This window comes from Peromyscus eremicus, chromosome 8a (assembly GCF_949786415.1).
Source record: "Peromyscus eremicus chromosome 8a, PerEre_H2_v1, whole genome shotgun sequence".
NCBI classification, from domain to species: Eukaryota; Metazoa; Chordata; class Mammalia; order Rodentia; family Cricetidae; genus Peromyscus; species Peromyscus eremicus.
In genome coordinates, this window is record NC_081423.1 from 485,811 (window position 1) to 509,890 (window position 24,080).

At 46.2% G+C, this 24,080-nt stretch overlaps 1 protein-coding gene across 3 annotated transcripts in view; it reads right to left on the minus strand.

Moving 5' to 3' along the window:
• Positions 1-22,912, minus strand: part of Nde1 (nudE neurodevelopment protein 1) — a 39,655-nt gene extending 16,743 nt beyond the window's left edge. Inside the window, exons 1-4 of one of the 3 annotated variants that reach the window (XM_059269939.1) lie at positions 22,831-22,912; positions 18,774-18,897; positions 17,756-17,909; positions 13,084-13,232 (exon numbers count right to left, since the gene is read on the minus strand). In XM_059269939.1, the coding sequence (XP_059125922.1) occupies positions 13,084-13,232; positions 17,756-17,909; positions 18,774-18,856 (386 nt within the window). In that variant the 5' untranslated portion in view covers positions 18,857-18,897; positions 22,831-22,912. The other 2 variants (XM_059269940.1, XM_059269941.1) reach the window with 2 other exon arrangements.
• Positions 22,913-24,080: the final 1,168 nt, after the last annotated feature.

The following is a 24,080-nucleotide window of genomic DNA, read 5'->3' on the forward strand; positions in this document are numbered from 1 at the left end:
GGTCCTAATTCTTCATCTGTCCCTGCAACCACACCCTTGCTGGAGCCTCACTGTGAATGGAATATACTCTTTCACCCTCGGACTCAGTGTGTGTCAGGGACAAGGACAGAATCTCTAGTTAGTGGAAAAATACAGACCCCCCCCCCATAAGACAGGGAACTAGATCATCTTACAGTCAGGTTGCCTAGCAACAGGACATTGAGGCAGAGCCCTTGACCCTTTCACCCTGTAAACATCCTATACAAACATCCTGTTAGCTTGTCCCACCTTATGCAGATGACAGCTTCTTGCTCCCCCCCACCCTGCAGGAACTATATAAACCCTCTTGGAGAAAAATAAAGTTGCACCTTGGTCAGAATCTAGACTTGGTGTATTTCCTTGTATCTCCTGTCTCTATCATTCCGTCCTTAGGGTGGTCGAGAACCCGTTGAAGCCCTGCAGGCGGGGCAAACTGGCGCCCAACGTGGATGAAACCACCTCTTGAGGATTAGGAACATCGTCTCCCGGAGGAAGACCCAGGATTGGTGAAGTTGTTGGATCCCCCTGAAATCGCCCGGTACAGGACGCGATCCCGGAGGAGGGTGGAGACAACGCAGGTAAGAAAGTGACGAGCCATGGGACAGGCAACTTCGTCACAAGATTTATTTATTTCTGGCCTAAATGAGCCCCTCAAGATACAAGGAACTAGGGTAAAGAAAAAAGACCTTAAAGCCTTTGTTGATTATTGATATTTTTAGGGTCTATAAACATTCCCCTGACATACAAGAGCTTATTAATATAGGAGAAAAAATCTTCAAAGAAGCCTTTCGCTCCCCCTCTACCTGCCCTAAGACCCCCCCAGCGCTTTATGGTCCGCCTTCAGTCTGTCCCTTGGTTCACGACCTGCGCTCTATGGAAGAGGGGATGCTCACAACTTTTAAAACTAGGAATCCCCAGGAGTCCGCTTTTGCCCATCCTCATCCCTCTGTTAATAATTTGACCTCTAACTCCCCTCTAGACCCCACCGAGGAGGCTTCCCTAGAGAAAGGGGCGGCCCGTTACCATAATCCAGACTGGCCCCCCTGCAAAAATCTCCCCTTAACACAGGAGTCCTTGGGCCCTTTAATACCACCTCAAAAATCTCCGGCAGTTCCCCCTTCGGCAATGCCCCGTCCCTATATTTCTCCGTCTTCCCATTTTTGCGGGCCTATTCTTGATGAGTTGGCTCCCCTTGTCCAAGATCTCGGCTCACTGCGACAGGCCCTCCAGGCTCGCAGGGAACATGTTGAGCTTTTAAGGGAATTGAAAACTCTTGACAAAGAACTTAAAGATCTTGACCTTGAAGTGGTGGCTCCCAGTCCGCTAAAACCATCTCAAAAATCTAGTAAATCAAAGAGTAAGCCTCAGCCTGTCCTGGCATTTCCTGTTACCAGGAGCCAGACCTCTGGGGACTCATCCCAGGCGGCCGCCCAGAGCGGCCCCTCAGGGGGTTTGGAAGATCAAAATGAGGAGGGGGAAGGGGGGAGGAGGAGCGTCACCAGAGGACCCCCGCCAGGACAGACTTATCACAAGTTAAATTTCCGCCTTGTTGAAAAGCTAAAATCTGCCTGTGCTCAGTATGGTCCTACGGCTCCTTTTACATTAGCCTTGGTGGAAAACCAGAGCGAACATTGGTTGACCCCTAATGACTGGTATTTTCTTGCCCGTGCGGCTCTTTCTGGGGGTGACTTTGTCCTCTGGAAAACAGAATTTACAGAAAATTGTCGAGAAGTTGCTCAAAAAAATATTGAACAGCCGTCCTCAAAAACTTGGACACTAAAGAAACTCCTCGGCAACCCCCCCCCCCCCCTTACGATACAAATGCAGCACAGGCAAAATTCCCTCCTGGCCTACTGGCCCAGATTCAAAACGCGGGGGTCCGGGCCTGGAAATGCCTGCCCCAAAAGGGTTCGGCTACCACCTCATTAGCAAAGATTCGTCAGGGCCCTGATGAACCTTTTAGTGAATTTGTCTCTCACTTATATGATGCAGCTGAGAGACTTTTTGGGCCGAACGAACAAGAAAGCACCTTTGTTAAACACTTGGCCTTTGAAAATGCAAACCCTGCCTGCCAGGAAGTCCTCCGCCCTCATAAAAACAGAGCGGACCTGTCTGAATATGTGAGACTCTGTTCAGGTGTTGGCGCCGCCCATGCCATGGGATCAGCTATAGGTGCCGCCCTCAGGGCTTCACAACAGCCTGGAGCCTGCACCTCTTACTTCTGTAAACAACCCGGACATTTCGCTAGGGAATGTCCCCAGAAAGGTCTCAGCCTCGCGCCCTTAGCCCAGCCGGCTCAGGAGGCCACTTCTTCTTTTTTTTTTTTTTTTGGTTTTTCGAGACAGAGTTTCTCTGTGTAGCTTTGCGCCTTTCCTGGAACTCACTTGGTAGTCCAGGCTGGCCTCGAACTCACAGAGATCCGCCTGGCTCTGCCTCCCGAGTGCTGGGATTAAAGGCGTGCGCCACCACCGCCCGGCCCAGGAGGCCACTTCTATGAGGCCCCTGCCTTCCACTCTCTGCCCCCGCTGCAACAAGGGCCATCATTAGTCTACAGAATGCAGGTCAAAAGTCAATTATCTCGGCCAGCCCCTTCCTCTGCAGGTGCCAGGAAACTTCCAAAGGGGCCAGCCCCTGGCCCCAATGCCTCCAAGAGCGCACCCTGGGGCCTTGAGGTCCGCTCACCTCCTGCCTCCCCAGCCTCAACAAATTCTCCCACCCCAGTTCCATTCTCCTCCCTCCGGAGAGCAACTCCAGGCAGTGCCAGATTGGACTTGTGTGCCGCCACCGAAACAGTATTAAACTCCCTTGAAGGGGCTCAGGTCATCCCTACAGGGGTGACAGGACCCTTACCTCCTAATGTTTGTGCGCTTGTCCTTGGCCGTGCTTCTGCGGCCCTCCATGGGGTCCAGGTCTACCCTGGCATAATAGATAGTGATTTCACAGGTGAAATTAAGATTCTGGCCACTGCTGTAAACGGCATGGTCACGATTCCTCAAGGTATGCGCCTGGCACAGCTAGTTCCTCTACCCTCCTCTGTCTGTGATAATCCCTCAATTACAAACACCCCTCAGGGGTCAGCTGGATTGGGCTCCACGGACGCCTACTGGGTCCAGCCTGTTACTCAGGATCGCCCTACTCTCACCCTTACTATAGAGGGAAAGAAGTTTCAGGGTATCTTGGATACAGGGGCAGACACCACAGTCATTTCACAGTCTCACTGGCTGTCCGCTTGGCCACTGGTTCCATCCCTCACTGATTTAAAAGGAATCAGTCAGTCTAATAATCCTTTAATTAGTTCAAGGACACTTTCCTGGAAGGACGAGGAAGGAAACCAGGGGACTGTCACTCCTTTTGTGGTTACGGGCCTGCCTGTTAATCTTTGGGGAAGGGACATACTTTCACAAATGCAAGTAATCTTATATAGCCCAAACTCTACAGTCACACAACAAATGCTACGGATGAATTATATCCCTGGCACAGGCTTGGGCAAGGCAGCTCAGGGGAGAGTCCAACCAATTCAGCCCGTTCCCAAGGAGGATAAGACGTGGGCTGGGATATTCAGGTTTTTAGTAGCGGCCACTGACCCTCCTGTACCCCATGCAGACAAAATTACCTGGATGACCCAGACCCCTGTCTGGGTGGATCAGTGGCCCCCTACTCAAGAAAAGCTACAGGCCGCCACTATGCTTGTACAGGAGCAGCTTATGGCTGGCCACATTGAGTCTTCCAACTCCCCTTGGAATACGCCTATATTTGTTATCAAAAAGAAGTCAGAAAAATGGAGGCTCCTTCAAGACTTAAGGGCAGTAAATAAGGTAATGAGGCCTATGGGGGCACTTCAGCCTGGATTGCCTTCGCCTGTGGCTATTCCTGCTAAATTTTACAAGATGGTCATTGACTTTAAAGATTGTTTCTTTACTATTCCCTTGCACCCCAAGGACAGAACCTACTTTGCATTCAGCCTTCCCCACCCCAATTTTCAGGGACCCATGCTTCGCTACCAATGGAAGGTATTACCCCAGGGCATGGCCAACAGTCCTACTCTCTGCCAGAAATTCGTGGCTCAGGCTGTGGACCCTGTCAGACTTAATTGGCCCCAGATATATATCTTACATTACATGGATGACCTTCTCCTCGCTGCACCTGACCCCACATGACCCCGTGTGCTTTCCCCTGCAGCCAACAAGGCTTTGATTCAGATAGCCATTGCCATTAACCAAAAGTCTTGTTTTCAGATTTCCTATGCCATACCTCTATATTTTATAGTTCTGCCCACACCACACACACCCAAAGGAGTCTTTTGGCAACATGCTCAAGAAACTCCTCTGGGTCCACATGCCCACTGCCCTTTCGAGAGTCATTTCCGTCTACCCCGAACAGGTAGCCTCATTATGAAAGGACGACAGACCTCTCGCCAATATTTTGGTAAGGACCCTGATATCATACTCACACCCTATTCCAAGGATCAAACCCAGTTTTTGTTCCAAACCTTAGATAAGTGGGGTGTTGCCTTGGCAGGTTTTATGGGGACCTTGGATAATCACCTCCCAGATAACCCCTTGCTCCATTTTGCCCAGCTACATCCCTTCATCTTTCCAAAAATTACAAAAACTGGTCCCATTTCTCGTGCACTTACAGTCTTTACCGATGGTTCCGCTAATGGTGTTGTAGCCTTTGTGGCCCAAGGCCGCCCTACCTCCTTCCTAACGCCTTTCCGGTCAGCGTTGGTTGAACTTTCAGCAATTTTAAAGGTTTTTCAGACCTATTCTGATCAACCTATTAATATCTATACAGATAGTGCCTATATTGCCTTTTCCATCCCCTTGTTAGAAACCTCTCCAGCCATAAGGCCTACCTCCAACGCCACCCCACTTTTCTCCCAGATTCAACAGCTTGTCCTGACTCGCCAACACCCATTTTTTTTTTTTTTTATTTCTTTATTATGTACACAGTGTTCTGCCTGCAGGCCAGGAGAGGGCACCAGATCACATTACAGATGGTTGTGAGCCACCATGTGGGTGCTGGGAATTGAACTCAGGACCTCTGGAAGAGCAGCCAGGGCTCTTAACCTCTGAGCCATCTCTCCAGCCCAACACCCATTTTTATAGGCCACATTAGAGCCCATAGTGATCTTCCTGGACCGTTAACCGATGGCAATGCACAGGCAGATGCCACCACCAGGCTAACTTTCCCTGTCATGGTCGGCTCAGTCCTACAGGCCCAAACTGCCCCTAAGATCCACCATTTAAATTCTCAGACCCTCCGTCTTCTTTTTAAGATCTCTAAACAACAGGCCCGAGAAATTGTCAAACAATGTCCCTCTTGTGTTGTTTCTCACCCTGCCCCACACTTGGGAGTCAACCCTTGAGGCCTCCTTCCCAACCAAATCTGGCAGACAGATGTTACTCATTGCCCCGAATTCGGCAGACAAAAATTTATCCATGTCTCTATAGATACCTTTAGTGGCTTTATCTTCGCCTCTCCTCATGCTGGGGAAGCCACAAAGGATGTTCTTTTTCACCTGATTCTTGCCTTTTCTGTCTTGGGAAAACCAGCTAAGATAAAGACAGACAATGGCCCTGCTTATACCAGCACAGGCTTCAAAAATTTTTGTGATAGTCTACAAATTATTCATACCACAGGGATACCTTACAATCCCCAGGGACAGGGCATAATAGAACGAGGCCACCAGACCCTAAAGACCTGGTTGGCTCGCCTCAAGTCTTCTAACCTTCATTTTACCTCCCCCAGAGATCAATTGAGCCATGCTCTGTTTGTTCTCAACTTCCTCACCTTAGATGCTGCAGGGCACTCTGCCGCTGACAGGCACTGGCACCCTTCTCCAGATGCCACCCGGCCACTAGCCATGTGGCGAGATCCCCTCACGGGGCGTTGGAAGGGCCCCGACCTGGTCCTTATATGGGGACGAGGTTCGGCCTGCATTCTTGACCAGATATACTCTGCTCCCAGATGGTTACCAGAACGCCTGGTTAGAGCTGTAAATATACCTGATTTGCCCAGGAGAGATAGCCCCTCTCCTGAGGAAACTTCTTCTGTTTCAAATGCTGTCCCTCCGACAAGCCCTCCAGGCTGTTGTCCTCACCCACAGCAACCCCCACCAGCCCTTTAGCTCTGTTATCACTCTGCTCAGAGTTCCTGTGGGGGGACAGTGGGAACTTTACAGCAAACTGTGTTTGAGACCTTTCACACAGTATACAAGTCCCATAGTCAATCACATTCTGGGCTAAGCAGGGACACTGCTTGTCACAAATCCAGTCTGACAGCAGGGGTCATGTTTCCAAGGGCAGTGCTGAATTTTCATCCAAGGTGTCAGAAAGGCTTGTCCTGCTGGCCTTGGTGTCACAGGCGGTCATAGCCGTGTTAGGCCAGCTTGACACAGCCTGTGGCTGGCAGGTAGCACAGCAAACATGGTAGCACCAGAGATGCCACTCAGGGTACTTAGGTCCCTTCCACCTAGACTAACCTATTATTCCTCAGATCGATTCCTAGATCTCTAGGAAGAGAAGCCGCACTGAGATGACTGCCTTGACGGGAACAGGCACAAGAATTGCCTCTCTGGTCCTGTCCAACCAACATTAATCTGAGCTTTGACTGTCCATAGACGAGGATATTGCCCAAATTCGAAGAGGGAATTTCTGCCCTCGAGTCATCCCTTCCCTCCCTAGCTGAGGTAGTTTTACAGAACAGGAGAGGCCTGGATCTCCTCTTTCTACAACAGGGTGTTCTTTGTACTGGGCTCAAAGAGGAATGTTGCTTCTTTACAGACCACACCGGGTTAGTCAGTATGGTAGGTTAGAAAAGGACTAGAAAAAGAGAAAAAGGAGAATAAGAGCTTGGATGGTTCCAGAATTGGTTTTCCAACTTCCCTTAGCTAACAACCCTTCTTTCCTCCCTCCTAGGACCTGTTGTAGGCCTGCTCCTGGTCCTTGCCTTTGGGCCATGGGCACTTTCCTGGCTCACTGGGTTCATCCAAAGCCAAATAACAGACCTGCCAGCCAGGCAGATCCAGGTTCATTACCACTGCTTTGATATGCAGGACTCCAGGGTTGAAATTTCCCCTGACGAGAGATGCCCCACACAGACCCCTTCACTCGGGGGAGGCTGCACCTGTGTGTGGGAAAAAGGCTCACTCAAGGCATGATTGGAGTGCAGCTGGGACTGCACAGGCTGGGGACCATGGTACCCCCAAATCCCGAGAGCCTGGATTATATGCCCTGTTGCATAGCGGTTGTGCAGTAACAGCCTTGCGCTTACCCATTTCCGCTCCCTCAAAAAACTGCACGGTCCATTGATTCCTGCACTATGGGGACGCCCGTGGTGCTTGAGTCTGGAGAGACATTTCCTCTTGGACCTTTTTTCACAACCTTTAAAGGGACAGGGCCTCTGTAATCCTCCATGCAAAGCCTCTTTCAGAGCCCTCCTTTTAGACCATTCGAACCTGGTTCATGTTGGCCCTTAGATTGATTACTAAGAAGGGGGAGATGTCAGGGACAAGGATAGAATCTCTAGTTAGTAGAAAAATACAGACCCCCCCCCCATAAGACAGGGAACTAGATCATCTTACAGTCAGGTTGCCTAGCAACAGGACATTGAGGCAGAGCCCTTGACCCTTTCACCCTGTAAACATCCTATACAAACATCCTGTTAGCTTGTCCCACCTTATGCAGATGACAGCTTCTTGCTCCCCCCACCCTGCAGGAACTATATAAACCCTCTTGGAGAAAAATAAAGTTGCACCTTGATCAGAATCTAGACTTGGTGTATTTCCTTGTATCTCCTGTCTCTATCATTCTGTCCTTAGGTTAGTCGAGAACCCGTTGAAGCCCTGCAGGCGGGGCAAGTGTGATCACATGACTTGCTTTTGATCAAAAATATATGTGTGGAAATGACAGTGGCTTGATTCAGAATGTGGCTTCACATACTGTCTTAGTAAGAGTTACTATTACTGTGATGTAACATCATGACCAAAAGTAACTTGAGAAGGAAGTGTTTATTTGGCTTACATTTCCACATCTCTGTTCATCACTGAAGAAAGTCAGGATGGGAGCTCAAACAGGGCAAGATCCTGGAGGCAGGAGCTGATGTAGAGGCCATGGAGTGGAGCTGCTTACTGGCTTGTTCCCCACAGCTTGCTCAGCCTGTTTTCTTATAGGACCTATGACCAGCAGGTCAGGGATAGCACCACCCATCATGGGCTGGGCCCTCCCCCATTAATCACTAATTAAGAAAATGTCCTACAGGCTTGCCTACAGCCCTATGGAGACATTTTCTTAACTGAGGTCCTCTCTTCTAAAATGACTTTAGCTTGTGTCAAGTTGACATAGAACTATCCAGGACACATACCATAACTATAGACTGAACCAAATATAAATCCAGAAATAGATGCCAGGATAAATAAAAAAATTAACATGCAGTGGAGCTGAGTTCAAACCCTAGAGGAAATGATGAAAGGCCAAATAAATAGTGTGTATCCATCTGAAGAAAACCGAACTGGACTGGCATCATATTCTAACCACAAGGAGAAATAAGTAAACATAATAAAGGTGAAAAGCAGGGTGGTGGTGATACACTCCTTTAATCCCAGCAGTTGGAGGCAGACACAAGTAGATCTCTGTGAGTTCAAACCCAGCCTGTTCTACTGAGTGAGTTCCAGGACAGCCAGAGCTGTTACACAGAGAAACCCTGTCACAAAAAATATATATAGATGAGAAGCCGTTATCTTCAGGCACAGCAGAAACTTGTCAATACTTGGACGAGAGTGTCTCACAGTGTGAAGACCTGAGTTCTAATCTCCAGAACCTATGTAAAAGCCAGACCTGTTAGTGAGAGAGTCTGCAGTCTCAGCTCTCCTACAGAGAGATAGTGGGTGGAAACAGAAGGCAGGAACATCTCTGAAAGCTCACACCAGTTAGGCTGACATACACAGGGGCAAAACAAAAAGAAAGACTCTAAGTCTAAGATGGAAGACAAGGACAGTAGTAGAATATTATTTTAAGGTGTGTAACTTTTGTTTATGTTGCATTTGTTTAACTCTGTGAACCCGTTGTTACTGTGCCTGTGTAAAATCCTGATGGTCTAATAAAGAACTGGCCAATAGTAAGGCAGGAGAAAGGACAGGCGGGGCTGGCAGGCAGAGAGAATATATAGAGGGAGAAATCTGGGAGGAGAGGAGGATCTAGCAGCCAGAGAAGAAGGAGGACATCAGAGTAGAGCCACCCAGCTACACAACCACCAAGCCACAGAGTAAGAGTAAGATTTAAGGAAGAAAGAGAATAGAAAAAGCCCAGAGGCAAAAGGTAGATGGGCTAATCTAGGTTAACAAAAGCTGGCTAGAAACTAAGCCAAGCTAAGGCTGGGCATTTATAATTAAGAATAATCCAGCCGGGCGGTGGTGGCGCACGCCTTTAATCCCAGCACTCGGGAGGCAGAACCAGGCGGATCTCTGTGAGTTCGAGGCCAGCCTGGGCTACCAAGTGAGTTCCAGGAAAGGCGCAAAGCTACACAGAGAAACCCTGTCTCGAAAAACCAAAAAAAGAAAAAAAAGAAAAAAAGAAAAAAAAAAAAGAATAATCCTCCGTGTGTGATTTATCTGGGAGCTGGGTAGTGGGCCCCCCCAAAAGAGAAAAAGCCCCCAACAACAAATTGGTGTACCAACTAGGGGCTCTTGTATATCCATCTAGAGCCTGAGAAAGCTGAACAACAACAAAAAAAGGGGATACAGCTCCTTTAAGAGTTTCGGCCAGGCCGGGCGGTGGTGGCGCATGTCTTTAATCCCAGCACTCAGGAGGCAGAGCCAGGCGGATCTCTGTGAGTTCGAGGCCAGCCTGGGCTACCAAGTGAGTTCCAGGAAAGGCGCAAAGCTACACAGAGAAACCCTGTCTCGAAAAATCAAAAAAAAAAAAAAAAAAAAAAAAGAGTTTCGGCCAGACAGTTTCTGCCAGTCACTGAGCCCTTGAACAGCTAAGATGTTAAGTAGGAACAAAAAACTAAGTAAAAACGCATGCCACAGTGCAAGCATCGGCATTCTAGAGCTCTAGGAAGGTGGAATGCAGTTCCTGGTCAGACACACCTCCCAAAGGCCTGGAGTTTCATGCTTGGCTTTCACCCCCCACCCCCCACCCTGCTCCGAGAAGTGGGCAGAGCAAACTGAGAGCCACTCACGGAGGATCCAGGTGTGTGTTAGCAGCTTAAAAGTTTGCTAATGTGGTCAAGAGAGACTATAGATACACACTAAAAGAGATCCAAGAGATACGCACTAAGAGAGATCCAGATGGAAAAATCTCTAAAAGGTTAGAGTGTGTTTAACAATGGGCATAGGCTTAAGAAAAGAAAAAGGGTATAGTCATAGAAAAAAAAATGGTTTATAAAATAAGAGTCTTCAAAGAGAGAAGTAAAGTAATATAAAAGAGAAGAAGCTATATAAGATGGGAAATACACATGTAGTCTGGATCCTGTATGTGTTGATTTTGAATTTTTTGACTATTGAGAAGCAAAGGATAGCTGCTTCTATCCTTTGGACACATGGGATTGTGAACTGCACTGATAAATTGAACCTAGATATTTTAGAAATGCCTTAACTTTAAAAAAGAAGTTAAAAATATATTTATCAAATGGAAATCAAAAATGCTTTGGAGTTTTGTTTCCATAGATGAGAGGCTGTGGATTCCTTCAGAGTTAATATGGATCAGGTTTGATCAAGCAAGATCGCCTGAACTTGACAGGTGACATCTATCAGCAAAGGTTACTGCTGGTCTTCCCAGGACATGGTCATTATCTCAAATTTTCTCTCTGGAACCCTAAAGATAATTCATCCATAGATAGCAGGAAGAAGTATGGAGAAAACTACACCCACATTCCCAAGAATTGGGGGGTGTGGGTGGTTTTTTGTTATTTGGTGGGTTATGGATTTTTGTTATCATTTAGAGGAATATAATATATTAATACAAATTTAAAGTTATTTTTGTTACACTGTACATATGTTTCTACTCTTGTTTAAAGAATTTTTGTATATTGAAAAAAAATTTAAGGTTAGTTTTGTTTTACAACATATTGTATGTATGTTTCTATTTTTGTTTGAGGTACTGTGCCTATGCAGTTCATTTGGAAATGTAGGGTGAAGTTCTAGTTTTTAAAAGCTATTATAAACTAAATAGGATAATCAGGAAACATAGGTTAATGGTTAGTCATTTATAACAATCAAAACTGTAGATATGTTAGGTATGCTTTCCAGATCATATAGATATATTTTAGATAGATAGATGGTCTTCAAACCTTTCAAAGACTATAGAACATGGCATTTAAAATGTTTTGTGAACTTAGGGCTTTTCATGACAATGACACACATCTGTTCCTGGCAGCACGAATTTACTTCAGAGAAGATGATGGGCATTGAAGAAACTCCTTATGGAGTTTGCTTTCATTGTGGCAAGGTTAGCCACTGAGCAAAGAAATTGTTCCTGCTTTTGACTGCTGAAAATGTGCTGTGCAGACTGGACATGCAGGACACACAGGAAAAAGACTTGCCAAAGTTTGCCAAAACAGGTGGGATGGTCCTTCAGGGCTCCTGCTTCAAGGAAGAGTCTGCCAGACATTCTGCAGGACACAGAGAAAAGCAACTGGCGAACTTTTTTTTTTTTTCCGGTTTTTCAAGACAGGGTTTCTCTGTGTAGTTTTGCGCCTTTCCTGGAACTCACTTTGTAGACCAGGCTGGCCTCGAACTCACAGAGATCCGCCTGCCTCTGCCTCCTGACTGCGGGGATTAAAGGCGTGCACCACCACTGCCCGTTGCGACTGACGAACTTTGCCAAAACAAGGCAGGACAGTCTTTCAAAATTCCTGCTTTACAGAAGAGTCTGCCAGACACTCTAGGCCTGTAGGCTGGAGATGGATGCCCCAATGTTGCAGAGGAACTTTGGGTGACTGTCCAGGCAGCCAAATGTCTCTGTTGTTAGATAATATTACATCCTTCTGGGTCTTTGATAGAGTTGAAGACTAAATAGTTAAAGTTGCAGTTTTCCTTAGTTATGATAGAAAGTAAATTAGGTGTAAAATTTTAGATTCACGAAGATAGGATATATAATGAATTGTTTTCTCAAATATGCTAACTGCAAATGGAGAGGATATTGTGAATATAATCCTTACCTGATAACTGTTATTGTATACAGTCTTACTATGTTTAAGTTAAAACCCTTTCATTTTTATTTAGACAGAAAGGGGGAAATGTATTATTTTAAGGTGTGTTACTTTTGTTTATGTTGCATTTGTTTAACTCTGTGAACCTGTGTTGCTGTGCCTGTGTAAAACACCTGATGGTCTAATAAAGAACTGGCCAATACCAAAACAGAAGAAAGGATAGGCGGGACTGGCAAGCAGAGAGAATATATAGCAGGAGAAAACTGGGAGGAAAGAGAGATGGAGGAGGAGCCAAAGAAGAAGGAGGATATCAGAGTCTAGCCACCCAGCTACACAACCACCAAGCCACAGAGTAAGAGTAAGATTTATGCAAGAAAATAGGAAAAGCCCAGAGGCAAAAGGTAGATGGGGATAATTTAAGATAAAGAAAGCTGGCTAGAAACTAAGCCAAGCTAAGGCTGGGCATTTATAATTATGAATAAGCCTCCGTGTATGATTTATTTGGGAGCTGGGTGGCAGGACCACCTAAAAAATAAAATACCAAAAACAGCAAAGAACCTCGAATACTCAAGGTTGTCCTCTGACAAACAAGAATGCTCACAGTTGCACATGGGTATTCACACATACACACATACATTCATGAACAGAGGCAAACTAAAGACATTTTCAGATAAGCACAAGTCTGTCATAAGTAGTCCTACCTATAAGAAATCTTTCAAACTGGAGGAAGAAGAAACCAGACAGAAACTCACATCTTCAGGAAGGTGGGAAGAACACCAGAAACAGTAAACATGTTCCATCTTGCCCATGATCCATTAGGGTTTCGTTTTGCTCAGCACCAAGTTCTTCACGATCCATTTCTGAGTTTGCTCTGTATTTGCCGCCTCATAAACCTTTCCTCACCCCACCTACCGTTTGGCTCTCTCCAGGTCATCATTGGCTTGTTCTAGTTCCCGGATATATTTCTGCAGTTGATCTTTGATGGCTTTTGTCTGAGCCAGGTCATCCTCCAAGGCTGAGATCTGCCGGTAGCCTTCTGAATGCTGCATTTTAAACTTCTCCTGCAGGACAGAATGGAAGCCAGCTCAGTGAAGACTTTGACAATCCATGTTCATATCCTTTGCCTATCATCACCCCACTACCACATCAAATATGGGACACCACACATGGATAGTGCCATCTACCTGTAGAAGACATTTGATGGCTTTACGTTCTTCCCACCCCAGCAACAGTAGCTCATCTTTTCTTGAGAGAGTGTCTCATGTATGCTAGACTGGCCTCAAACCAGCTACGTACCCAAGAAGGAAAGAATGATCTTGAACTAATCTTCCTGCCTCCACCTCCCAAGTGCTAGGACTATGGGCATGAGCTTCCACACCCAGTTATGCAATGGTGGGGATCAAACCCAGGGCTTCATGTGTGCTAGGTAAGTATTCTCAGTCTCCAGCTGAGGCACATCCTCAGCATGACTTCAACATCCTAAGGAATGTCTCTCCCTTCATTTTCAGGTCCCTGCATTATCCCTTCACACCCATCCTGCAAGGCAGCTCCAGGCTTCCTCTCCCAGCCCCTAAGCTCAGTCAACAGAACCTTCTTTCCACAGACATGAAATTTCGGGTAAGAAGCAGTTGTCCTAGTTAAGGTTACTATTGCTGTGATGAAACACAATGACTAAAGCAATTTGGGGAGGAAAGAGTTTATTTGGCTTACATTTCCATATCAAAAGAGGTCAGGACAGGAATTAAAATGGGGCAGGATCCTGAAGGCAGAAGCTGATGCAGAGGCCATGGAGGAGTGCTGCTTACTGGCTTGCTCCCCATGGCTTGCACAGTCTGCGTTTTTATAAAACCTAGAACCAGCGCAGGGATGGCACCACCCACAATGGGCTGGGCCCTCTCCCATCAATCACTAACTTAAAAAATGCTACAGTCAGATCTTTTTGTTTTTTCTTTCAGAGCTGAGGACCAAACCCAGGGCCTTGTGCTTGCTAGGCAAGCGCTCTATCACTGAGCTAAATCCCCAACCCCTACAGTCAGGTCTTACAGCAACATTTTCTCATTCAAGGTTCCCTCCTTTCAGATGACTCCAGCTTGTATCAAGTTAACATAAAACTAGCCAGGACAACAGAAGATGCTGGGGTAAGTGACAGTCATTCAAAGTATGCATGCCCTAACTTTCCCAACCATGTGCCTGCTAATCCTCTCAGCACTTGTCATCCTGACCTCTCTCACCTTGTCCTTTCAGTACCCAACAACCTTCATTCAAGGTGTCCATAGCCAAAGGAAGCCACGTGCACTCGCCTAGGCCTCAACTACAACTTAATATGACCCTGCTTCACTCATGAGCACTGTACTTGAGCAAAATAGCAAGAATGACATTAGCTGCTTTTATCTCACAAAAGGAGACATCAGATACTTAGTATGACAACCATCCTAACTTTCTGATTCAAGACACTCCCCATCAGTGTAAGGAAAAAAAGCTCAAGTTGACTGGCCAGTGCTTTCCCAGAGCAAGGAACAGTCCAGATGACACAGTAACCTCATGGGTTACTGTGTGCCGGCCTTTGGGCTATAATATGTGAACTCATCTGATCCCCCCGTGAGAGATACGGAAACTAAGATTCAGTTACTTACCTGGCCCAAGGTTGAGCTGCAACAAATAACAGCCAAGATCAGGGCCATCAGAGCATGTACTGTTAAAGCAAGAATACTAAACATTCCATGCAGGCCATCAAGAAAGTTTAAATAAATAAAAGGCTAGCTCCTCTTCCTGACTAGATTCAAGAAACAAAGCTATTATGAGAATCAGTCAGATGTGCCAGGAGGTGATGTCATACTGCCCATGCCTGAGAAGGGGGGTAAGAACCCCCACAAAAGAATGACCAAAGTGGCTGTTAATTGATTTGCAGGATGACAACAGGAAGGGGCCTTCAATATCCTAAGGCTGCTGGGGTTTCCTGGCAAGCATCAGAGAGCAAGTATCTGCACTTAAACAAAAAGAAACTGGATCCTAGATCATTAACCTCAATCCCAGGAAGATGTGGAGACCCAGAACCTCTGCCTGCATAGATTCAGATATTTGAATGTGGGACATGAAAATTGCTATCTCACTGAGCTTTCATCTGGGACTGACTGTAAAAAGCTGTCAGCTGATGGAGACCTCAGTAAATGCTGTTTGATGCCTCACAGGCTGCTGAAGTCAAGGTTGACAAACAGCTGACCCATCTGCCATAGGTGATTGATAGGCAATTACAGGTGGCAGGCTCTCTGCACAGTGTTTCTTCCCTCAGCCTCTGTGCTGAGCTTCATGCCTCTGGCCAGAGGTTGTAATGAAGAGGTTTTCTGCAAGCTCAAGGGTAAGTCTTGAAGCACATACAGTAACTGAAGGGTATGTATGCAGCCCTATAAAAGGCCTCTTAGGGTTCCCCCAGCCATTGTTCATGCCATAAACCTTCCTCCTCACAGCTTCCAGCCCTTAGGCCTCTTCAATGTGAGAAATGGAAGGATTCTTCATTGCCTGTTTCAAGGGTCAAATGAAAATACTTCCAGGGTCAACAAGAAATTTGGACCCTACACAGGACAAGGAGCAAGAGACAGTCTTTGGTATCATGATACAGTGACCAGGACAGGATGGGCTCACCTATTCATTGGTGTGGACAATGCAGGCCTTGTGAAGCCAGGTCTCCATCTCTCAAAGGAAGTTAGAAATTCTGATTTTTTTCTGGGAAGCTTCATAAATTTTAGCTTTTGATATTATATATATATATATTATTTATTTATTATGTATATAGTGTCCTGTCTACATGCATGCCTGTACAACAGAAGAGGGCACGAGATCTCATTATAGATGGTTGTGAGAACCATGTGGTTGTTGGAAATTGAACTCAGGACCTCTGAAAGAGCAGCCAGTGCTCTTAACCTCTGAGCCATCTCTCCAGGCCCCTTAAATACATTTTTTTGTTTGGTTGTTTGTTTTCCAGACAGGGTTTTTCTGTGTAGTTTTGGTGCCTATCCTGGATCTCACTCTGTAGACCAGGCTGGCCTCAAACTCACAGAGATCTGCCTGGCTCTGTCTCCCGAGTGCTGGGATAAAAGGTGTGTGCTACTACCACCCGGCCTTTACATACATATTTTTTAAACCTTGAAACTGAGCTGATGAAATAAGCAACTGCTGCTAAGCCTGATGACCTAAGCTAGATCCCTGGGACCCACATGATGGAAGGAGAGACCCCACTCCCAGGGATACAGAGGCCAGAAAACAACTTGCAGTCATCAGTTCTCTTCCTTTACCATGTGACTCTTAGCTCAGGGCATCAGGCTTGATGGCAGGCACCTCTACCAGCTGAACCATCTCGACAGCCCAGAAGTATTTTTGGCTGTCCCAACCTCAGAAGTTGGGAGTGCTATTTGTTTCTGGCAGATGAAAGCCGGAAGTAAGCTCAGCCCCTCACAACAATGTCCATTCTCAAGCAACACAGTGCCTGCTCTTTATGTGAAAGGACACATTCTAAGACATTCTGCTACATCCCCCAAAACTTCAGACATGACCAAACCCTATACATGCTTTGTTATTCCCATGTTTGCCTATGATAAAGCTTAGCTTACAAAGTAAGAAATTAACAATAGCCAGGTAGTGGTGATGCATCCCTTTAATCTCAGCACTTGGGAGGCAGAGGCAGGTGGATCTCTGAGTTCAAGGCCAGCCTGGTCTACAGAGCAATTTCCAGGACAGCCAGGGCTACACAGAGAAACCCTGTCTCAAAAAAAAAAAAAGTTAACAATTATAAAACAGAATGATTATTAACATTACATCATAATAAAAGTTATTGAAAATGTATAAATTTGTCTGAGATTTCCCATTTAATATTTTTGGATTTTGTTTGATCACTGGTAACTAAATCCATAAAAAAATAAAACCACAGACAAGAGGTCCAAGTAGAACCAGTTAATAAACCAGCTTATGACTGGCATGGCCCAACAGAATGTTCTAGAAGATATTCTGTGATCTGTGTCCAGAAGTGAAACCCATGAGTCACTGTGGCTATAGAGCACTTGAACTGTGGCTAGTGTTGAATTATTTTTTTCCTCATTAGCTTTCATTTCAATAGCCACGTGTCACTAAGAGATACCACATTTTACCCTGTAATATACAAGAACCAGCCATTCTAAAGCCAGGCATGATGGCACTTACCTTTAATCCTAGGACTTAGGAGGTGAATGCAAGGGGATCAGGAGTTCAAGTCCACCCTCAGCTACATAGTAAGTTCAGGTCTGGTCACAGTGAGCCTGGGCTACTGACTCAGTCTCAAGAATCTGCAATTCTAATGACACTGTGGCCTCTGACGAGCTCTCCTTACCACGTCTCTTGTGAAATCAGTACAGACCACCACCAAGAAGGGCTGTAGGCCATGTGTGTGACTTGCTTTCCACAGATTTCCACCACTAGGGCAGAAAGAGCGATGACAAAGACACCTGAAGTGGCCTGGGTGCGGTCACTTCACCCTACATGACTGCTGCTTCAGCCATATGACATCTGCCTGCCACAAAGCCATCCCTACCTGTAGACATGTTCCCGTGCCCCTCACCTTCACAGTCTCTAACTCCATTCGAAGGCGGTTATTCTCTGACAGGAGGTCCCGGTTCCTGATTTCAATCTGCTGCAGCTGAGTCTCCAATTCAGCTTCGTATTCCCGGCTTCCTTCCTGAAATTCTCGGAGTTCCTCCTGTGTACTCTCTGCCCTGTAGCAGGTTTGCAAATGTATTTATCACAGAATTAATGATGCTGGATATTTGTGCCGCAGTGATGTGTGTGGATCATGACTTTATTCAGCCACCGTTATTCCCACTTTATGGACAAGAAGACAGTTTGTTAGAGCTAGCATTGAAGCACTCAACTGTAATCTTAACATTCGGGAAGCTGAGGCCAGAGGCTCAAGAATTCAAGGCTAGTCTGAACTACATAGTGCTGAACCCCAAACACACACACACACACACACACACACACACACACACACACACACGATAGATATGTGCACTGAAACACCAGTTTCAAACTTTAAAGTAAGCCTACCTTTTTCTCAATTTTATTTTATGTGTATGAGTGTTTTGCCTGCATGCCTGGTGCCCAAGGAGGTCAGAAGAAGGTATCAGATCCCCAGGAACTGGAGTTAAGGATGGTTGTAAGGCACCAACCATGTGGGTGCTGGGACTTAACCCTGGATCCTCTGCAAAAGCAACAAGTGCTCTTAACCTCGAACCATCTTTCCAGCAACAGTCTATTTTGATAGACACAGGTAAATCTTCTCCCCTACAAAAGACCGGACATCCAGGAATAGATAGACCCATCCAGAATATACAATGAGATGTTAGGATGGTTAGGTGCCTCAGGTGTTTGTAGTTAACATCCCAACTCTACCTCTCACAGCTGTTGCCTTAGGCAGACTGTCTGCCTTCCCTAAGGCTTAGGGGCCTCTGTAGAGCAAGGTGATCCTAGTTTCTTCCTGGGTCAGTACTGTTGGCTTCAGAGCATCACATGAGAGGCCTACAGAAGTGGCAGCCACCATCCTCCCAGTAGGAAGCAGTGAAGGACACTGCAGGACTGACCTCTGCTTGTAGGTCATGGCCAGGTCTCTCCAATAGTTTGTTTCTTCCTCCTCTGATCCAAAAGTCTTTCCAGAGTCCTCCATGGTAAAATGGGCAGGAGCTCACTCTTCCTGTGACATGATGTCTATGAGAAAAGTTTAAAAATCATTAGTGACTTCTGGATAAACAGATGGTCTTTAATAAAAATAAATAAATAAATAAATAAATGTAAAAGCCCTGAACTTCATGCTAGATCAAATGGAAAAAAAATGCTTTCTCAAAAACTAAAACTAAATAAAAAGTAGCCTATCCCGTTACAGCCCAGGGCTTATATATATGCCCCCACATTCAGTACCTAGCATAGGACCCTCAGGTCCAAATACGGTATCTTCTAGATTCCTGCTCCTCTCAAGGGGACTTGTTGGGGAAGGAGATGCAAGTTACATGTAAATTCCTGCAAAGCCCTGGGTGAGCACAGGGACAGAACTCTGTACAGGATGCTGACCCACAACAAATGGCCTAGCTGTGGAGTGCATACTTTGGTGAGTTTAGACATGGATGTGTCCCTGAGAAGCCACCAGCGCACTGTGATATGCATTCCTGCAGTATCTGAGAACACAGGGAGTCCAAAATTCAACCTGGAAGTCAAGGTTGGCTTCCTAGGAAGGTGACCCATGAGTAGCATGTGAAATGGGAAAGTGTTGGGCACTGTACTCCTGGAATCCCAACACTCAGGAAGCTGAGGCAAGAAGGTTGCAAGTTCAAGGCCAGTCTGGGACCCCATCTCAAAGAAAACCAGAATAGGAAAGCAGATTGAGGAGGAAAGGAGGACACTAAACACATAAACAGTAGAGGAGTAGCCAGGCTGTGGGGGAGTTGAGGAAGTCCAGAAGGCTGACAGTAGAGGATGAGAAAGAGCAGCACAGATTAAAACCCAGGGGCTAAGTCACAGCCAACTTTTCAAACACATTTGTGTGTAGTGGTAGACACCTGTAATCCCAACACTTGAGAAGCTGAGGCAGGAGAAAGGAGAGATCCTAAACTAACCTGGGCCACAGAGAAAGATAAAAGGGAAAAAGGACAAAAAGAAGAGAAAGGGAGGAATGCTTGGCTGCCACAAGGAGCCACTGGAGCACTCTGAGGAGAGTGACAGATGGATTCTTCAACTCAAAAGTTCATCCTGGTGGTGTGGCTGGCTGAGGAGGGCCAAGGTGTAAAATGGTGATCTTCTGCAGAGATCCAGGAAAAAAAAAAAAAAAAGAAAAAAAAAAAAGGTGTATAGAAAAAAAAAGTCAGAATAAAGGTGAAGGGAGAAGAACAGAGTTCAGGGATCCTTAAAATACCAGGCTCCTGGTGCAGTGGTGCCATTTGGGAGACCAAGAAAGGAGAGCTGCAGCCCAAGTCAGGGATTTGAAACCAACCTGGCAACACAGTGAGACCTGGCAAAGAGATGGGGGCCAGGGAGTGGGCTGGGGAGATGGCTCAGTGGGTAGGGTCTGCCACACAGCATGAGGACCTGTGTTTCAACCCCCAACACTCACGTAAAAAGCTAGGCTATACTCCCAGTGCTGGAGGTTTGTGTGGTAGAAACAAGAGGATCCTCAGAGCGTGCTGGCCAGCCAGTCTAGCCAAATAGCGAGCTCCAGATTCACTGAGACCATGTCTCAAAAAAGAAGGTGGAGACTCAGTTGGCCCTAGTTAAACCAGTGCATCACAAAAAAAAAAAAAAAAAAAAAAAAAAAAAAAAAAAAAAAAAAAAAAAAAAAAAAAAAACCATGAAAGTGGAATGGGAATTTGAGGGGTGGGGATCGAAGAGAGAGTGGAGTGCTGAGTATGACCACAATGTATAAAATTGTCAAAAAAGCAAGTGGAGAATGATCATATCTTTAATCCCAGCACTCGGGAGGCAAAGGCAGGTAGATCTCTGTGAGCTCAAGACCAGCCTGGTCTACAGAGCAAGTTCTAGAACAGCCAAGGATACACAGGAAACCCCTGTCTCAAAACAAACACAAAAGCTGAAAGGGAGAGGCAGGGAAAAGAAAGAAGGAGGCAAATATTCACACATAACCTGTATGATGATGGGAATATGGTGTGCATTTACAGAAATGATGTCACTGTTGTGAAACACATCAAGAGGCAGTAAGCCTAGCTTCTGTCCTCAAGCTTAAGTACAGAGACATGCAAAGACATGTCCTTACCATTCTCTAACATGGAGAACTACCAGCAGAGGACAACTCGAAACTATAACTTTAATTATACAGTTAAATAAGAACTGTATGCACTACAGTAGAAAAGCATTACAGTAACTGCTTTCGCCCTCTCTGCAGCAGGGATAGAAAGGGACTGGAGTTAAGTGCCACAGTGGGGCTACAACAGGCACTGAGCTTAAGTACTTCTACCTGACATACTTCTTTACAATGGACTTTTTGGTAAAAGAAACTAAAAAAATACAATTTACAGCAAACATATTGTGAACTCAAGTTTCAGGAAGGGAAGGGAAGGGAAGGGAAGGAAGGGAAGGAAGGGAAGGAAGGAAGGAAGGAAGGAAGGAAGACAGGCTGGCTGCACCTATGTTAAAGATTCTACAAACCAAATAACTGAACTTGAAGATAATGTAGAGTTAAAATGTTGCAGATCAGAGCACAATTATCTTGTGTTTGGTAAACACCTTAACTTACTACTTTTTGTTCTGTAGCCAGTAAGATCTCACACAACCAACAGTGAAACATGGTGTTTGAGGAAACTGGAATCTGTGCTCTTGGGCCACTGTCATTCACATTGGGTTCAAGAACGAACTATTATTCTGTTAAGGTGAGAACTGTGTTTTTGAGTTGAGAATATGGTTGCATTTGAAATTTTAAAGGTTTACACTTGGTGGGCTAAGGATGTAGCTCAGGAATAGAGAGAGCCCTAGGGGGTGGGGGTGGGGGACGGGCTTATATGTGAATAAGAATAAAAACAGAGTAACTATTGTTCAGAGGTCATTTCATTCTACTGATCAAGGTGCCAGGCAATCTTCCCACTGTGGTCTGGGCCCCCCTCCAGGTCTTTTCAATCATTTGTTTAACACCCACTGAGAGTTGGGCTATATATATCAAGCATTTCCATCACAACACTGGTGCAACCCCAATGCAGGCTGTAGAGGCTCACACTAGAAAATTCCCTCTGAAGAAAAGGGGGTTTAATCTCATCAAGTTCACAAGTTCTAAGGTAGAACACACTTTGGAAGGAAAAATAATATCCACACAGGGTAAATCAAGTTAGAAAACTATTAACCAAGTCGAAGTAAAATATAAAAGTCGCCCCTGCGACTTCAAGAGGGTTGGTTGGCCACAGGTATTTAACTCCATACGGAACGTTGTAAAAGGAATTACTTAAATCTCAAAACTGGTTGAATACCAGTGTGTTGGGGAGGAGGGGTGAATGGTTAAGATAACCTCAGGTTTGGAGTCAGATTGTACTTCAAAAGCACCCGTCCCAATCCTAAGAGGTTATCCTAGCACACAATACACAGACACAGGTGGCAGAGAAAATTACAAACCCCCACCCGCGGCAAAAGGCTTCTTCTTTATCAGGTAAGTCGAGGAAGGTTAAAAAGCAGGAGGATGCACAGCCTGGCACAAAACCAAGATGACTTGGGGAAGACAAAGTCGCTCCAAAGCCAAGGTGACTCTGGGTTACCCACGACCTCAAAGGGGTAGGTGAGCTGGGCCAACATTCAAGGTGTGGGGTAAGCGCTCTCACCCTTTATCGGATAAAGTTTATCTGATCCAAAGTGATGTCTAGAGAAATTTGAAACGTCCGGCAGCCGAGACCCAAGAGGCGCTGTGGGGGAGGCTGGACACAGGCCGGTACCCATGCGGCAGCAGTTGGGGACCCGACGACTGTGGGATGAAGGGGCAGGAAAAGCGCCGGGCTTGAGGAAGGGAAGCAGCCAGCAGAAGAGGAACAGAGTTGGCCAGGGGGAGAGGTGGAGCTCACAGATGGAAGGCTGAAAGCTGGGGTCAGGCCTGGGAGGACTCGTCCGCTGGGTGCTGCGGGCTTGGGGGCCCTCGGCCCGCAACCTGGCTCCACTTACCCCGCCCAGGCGGCGACGATTCCGGCACGGCGCAGGCCAACAGGGCTTGACCGCGATCCCAGCCGGGTCCGCACCTCGCGGCCCGTGCCTCTCATTGGCTGCCGCGCCCAGGACGCGTCGGGCTCGGCCAATCAGCGCCGAGAAGCGAGGTTTGGAAACTTTTCCTTCTAGGCCCGGGCGCGTCGCCACCAAGCTATGGTGGTGCCGGGCGGGAGGGGGCGCGGGAGGTGCGGGCTGCTGGCCCGGAAGGCCGGTGTGAAGAGGGCCTTCAGGCGGCTCCGTGCACGTGGTACCACGCACCCAGGAATACCCGCACGCCTCTCCTTCACACTGGTTACAAATATCCGCTCTTGCGAAGAGACAAAGGTGCAGTTGGTCGGAGAACCCGGGGCTTTAGGATTAGCTGGTATCGGATTACACTTGAAAGCACCCTACCCAAATCCAGAAATGCTATACTACTCTAGAATGCACAGAGACAAAACTGGCATAGAAAACAACAAACTTTCGCCCAGGCTACAGGGCACTTTTTCGTCCCACAACTTTACACCCCAAATAGAATCTTTAACAATAGCTTCTTCTGAGACAGCATAATTTAGTGTAGAAGAATTGTCTGAATTCTACCTCTTCCCCCCTTGATACTGGAACAAGGTATTAAATTGCTCGTGGATAAAATGGGGTTTTGCTCATGGCTAAATAAGTTGTAAAACACTTTGTGCAGTGCTTTGTAAATAGTATCTACAATATGTGCATTAGTTAAATGACCATGTGTCTCAGGAACAATGCTAAGTCCAGACTGGCCTCTAACTTGCTGTGTGGCGGACCTTGAAGTTTTGTAGTCTTGCCCCACCTCCCAAGTCGGAATTATGGGTGTGGGTGTGTGCCACCTGGAGGATTTTATGAGGTGCTGGGAATGGAAGCAAGGTTCCAGGTATATTAGGTAAGTGCTCCTCCAACTGAATCATATCTCAGCCCTCTGTTTTTGTTTTTTCCTTTGTAGCCTGGGCTGGCCTCCAATTCCTGAGCATCTTGCCTCAGCCTTATTTATTTTATTTATTTATTTTTTTTGCTGGGATCTTAGGCCCTGCTAATTCTTGACATTAAGCAACTCCAGTTGTTCACTAATGTATCTATTGAGTACTGTTAGGCACAAGGTAATCTTACAACCGGTGAATAAACCAAAAAGTCTAATCTCAAAGGCCTAACACAGTAAAGAGATACACAATTTCAGCTGCCAAATTTTATTCTTTGAG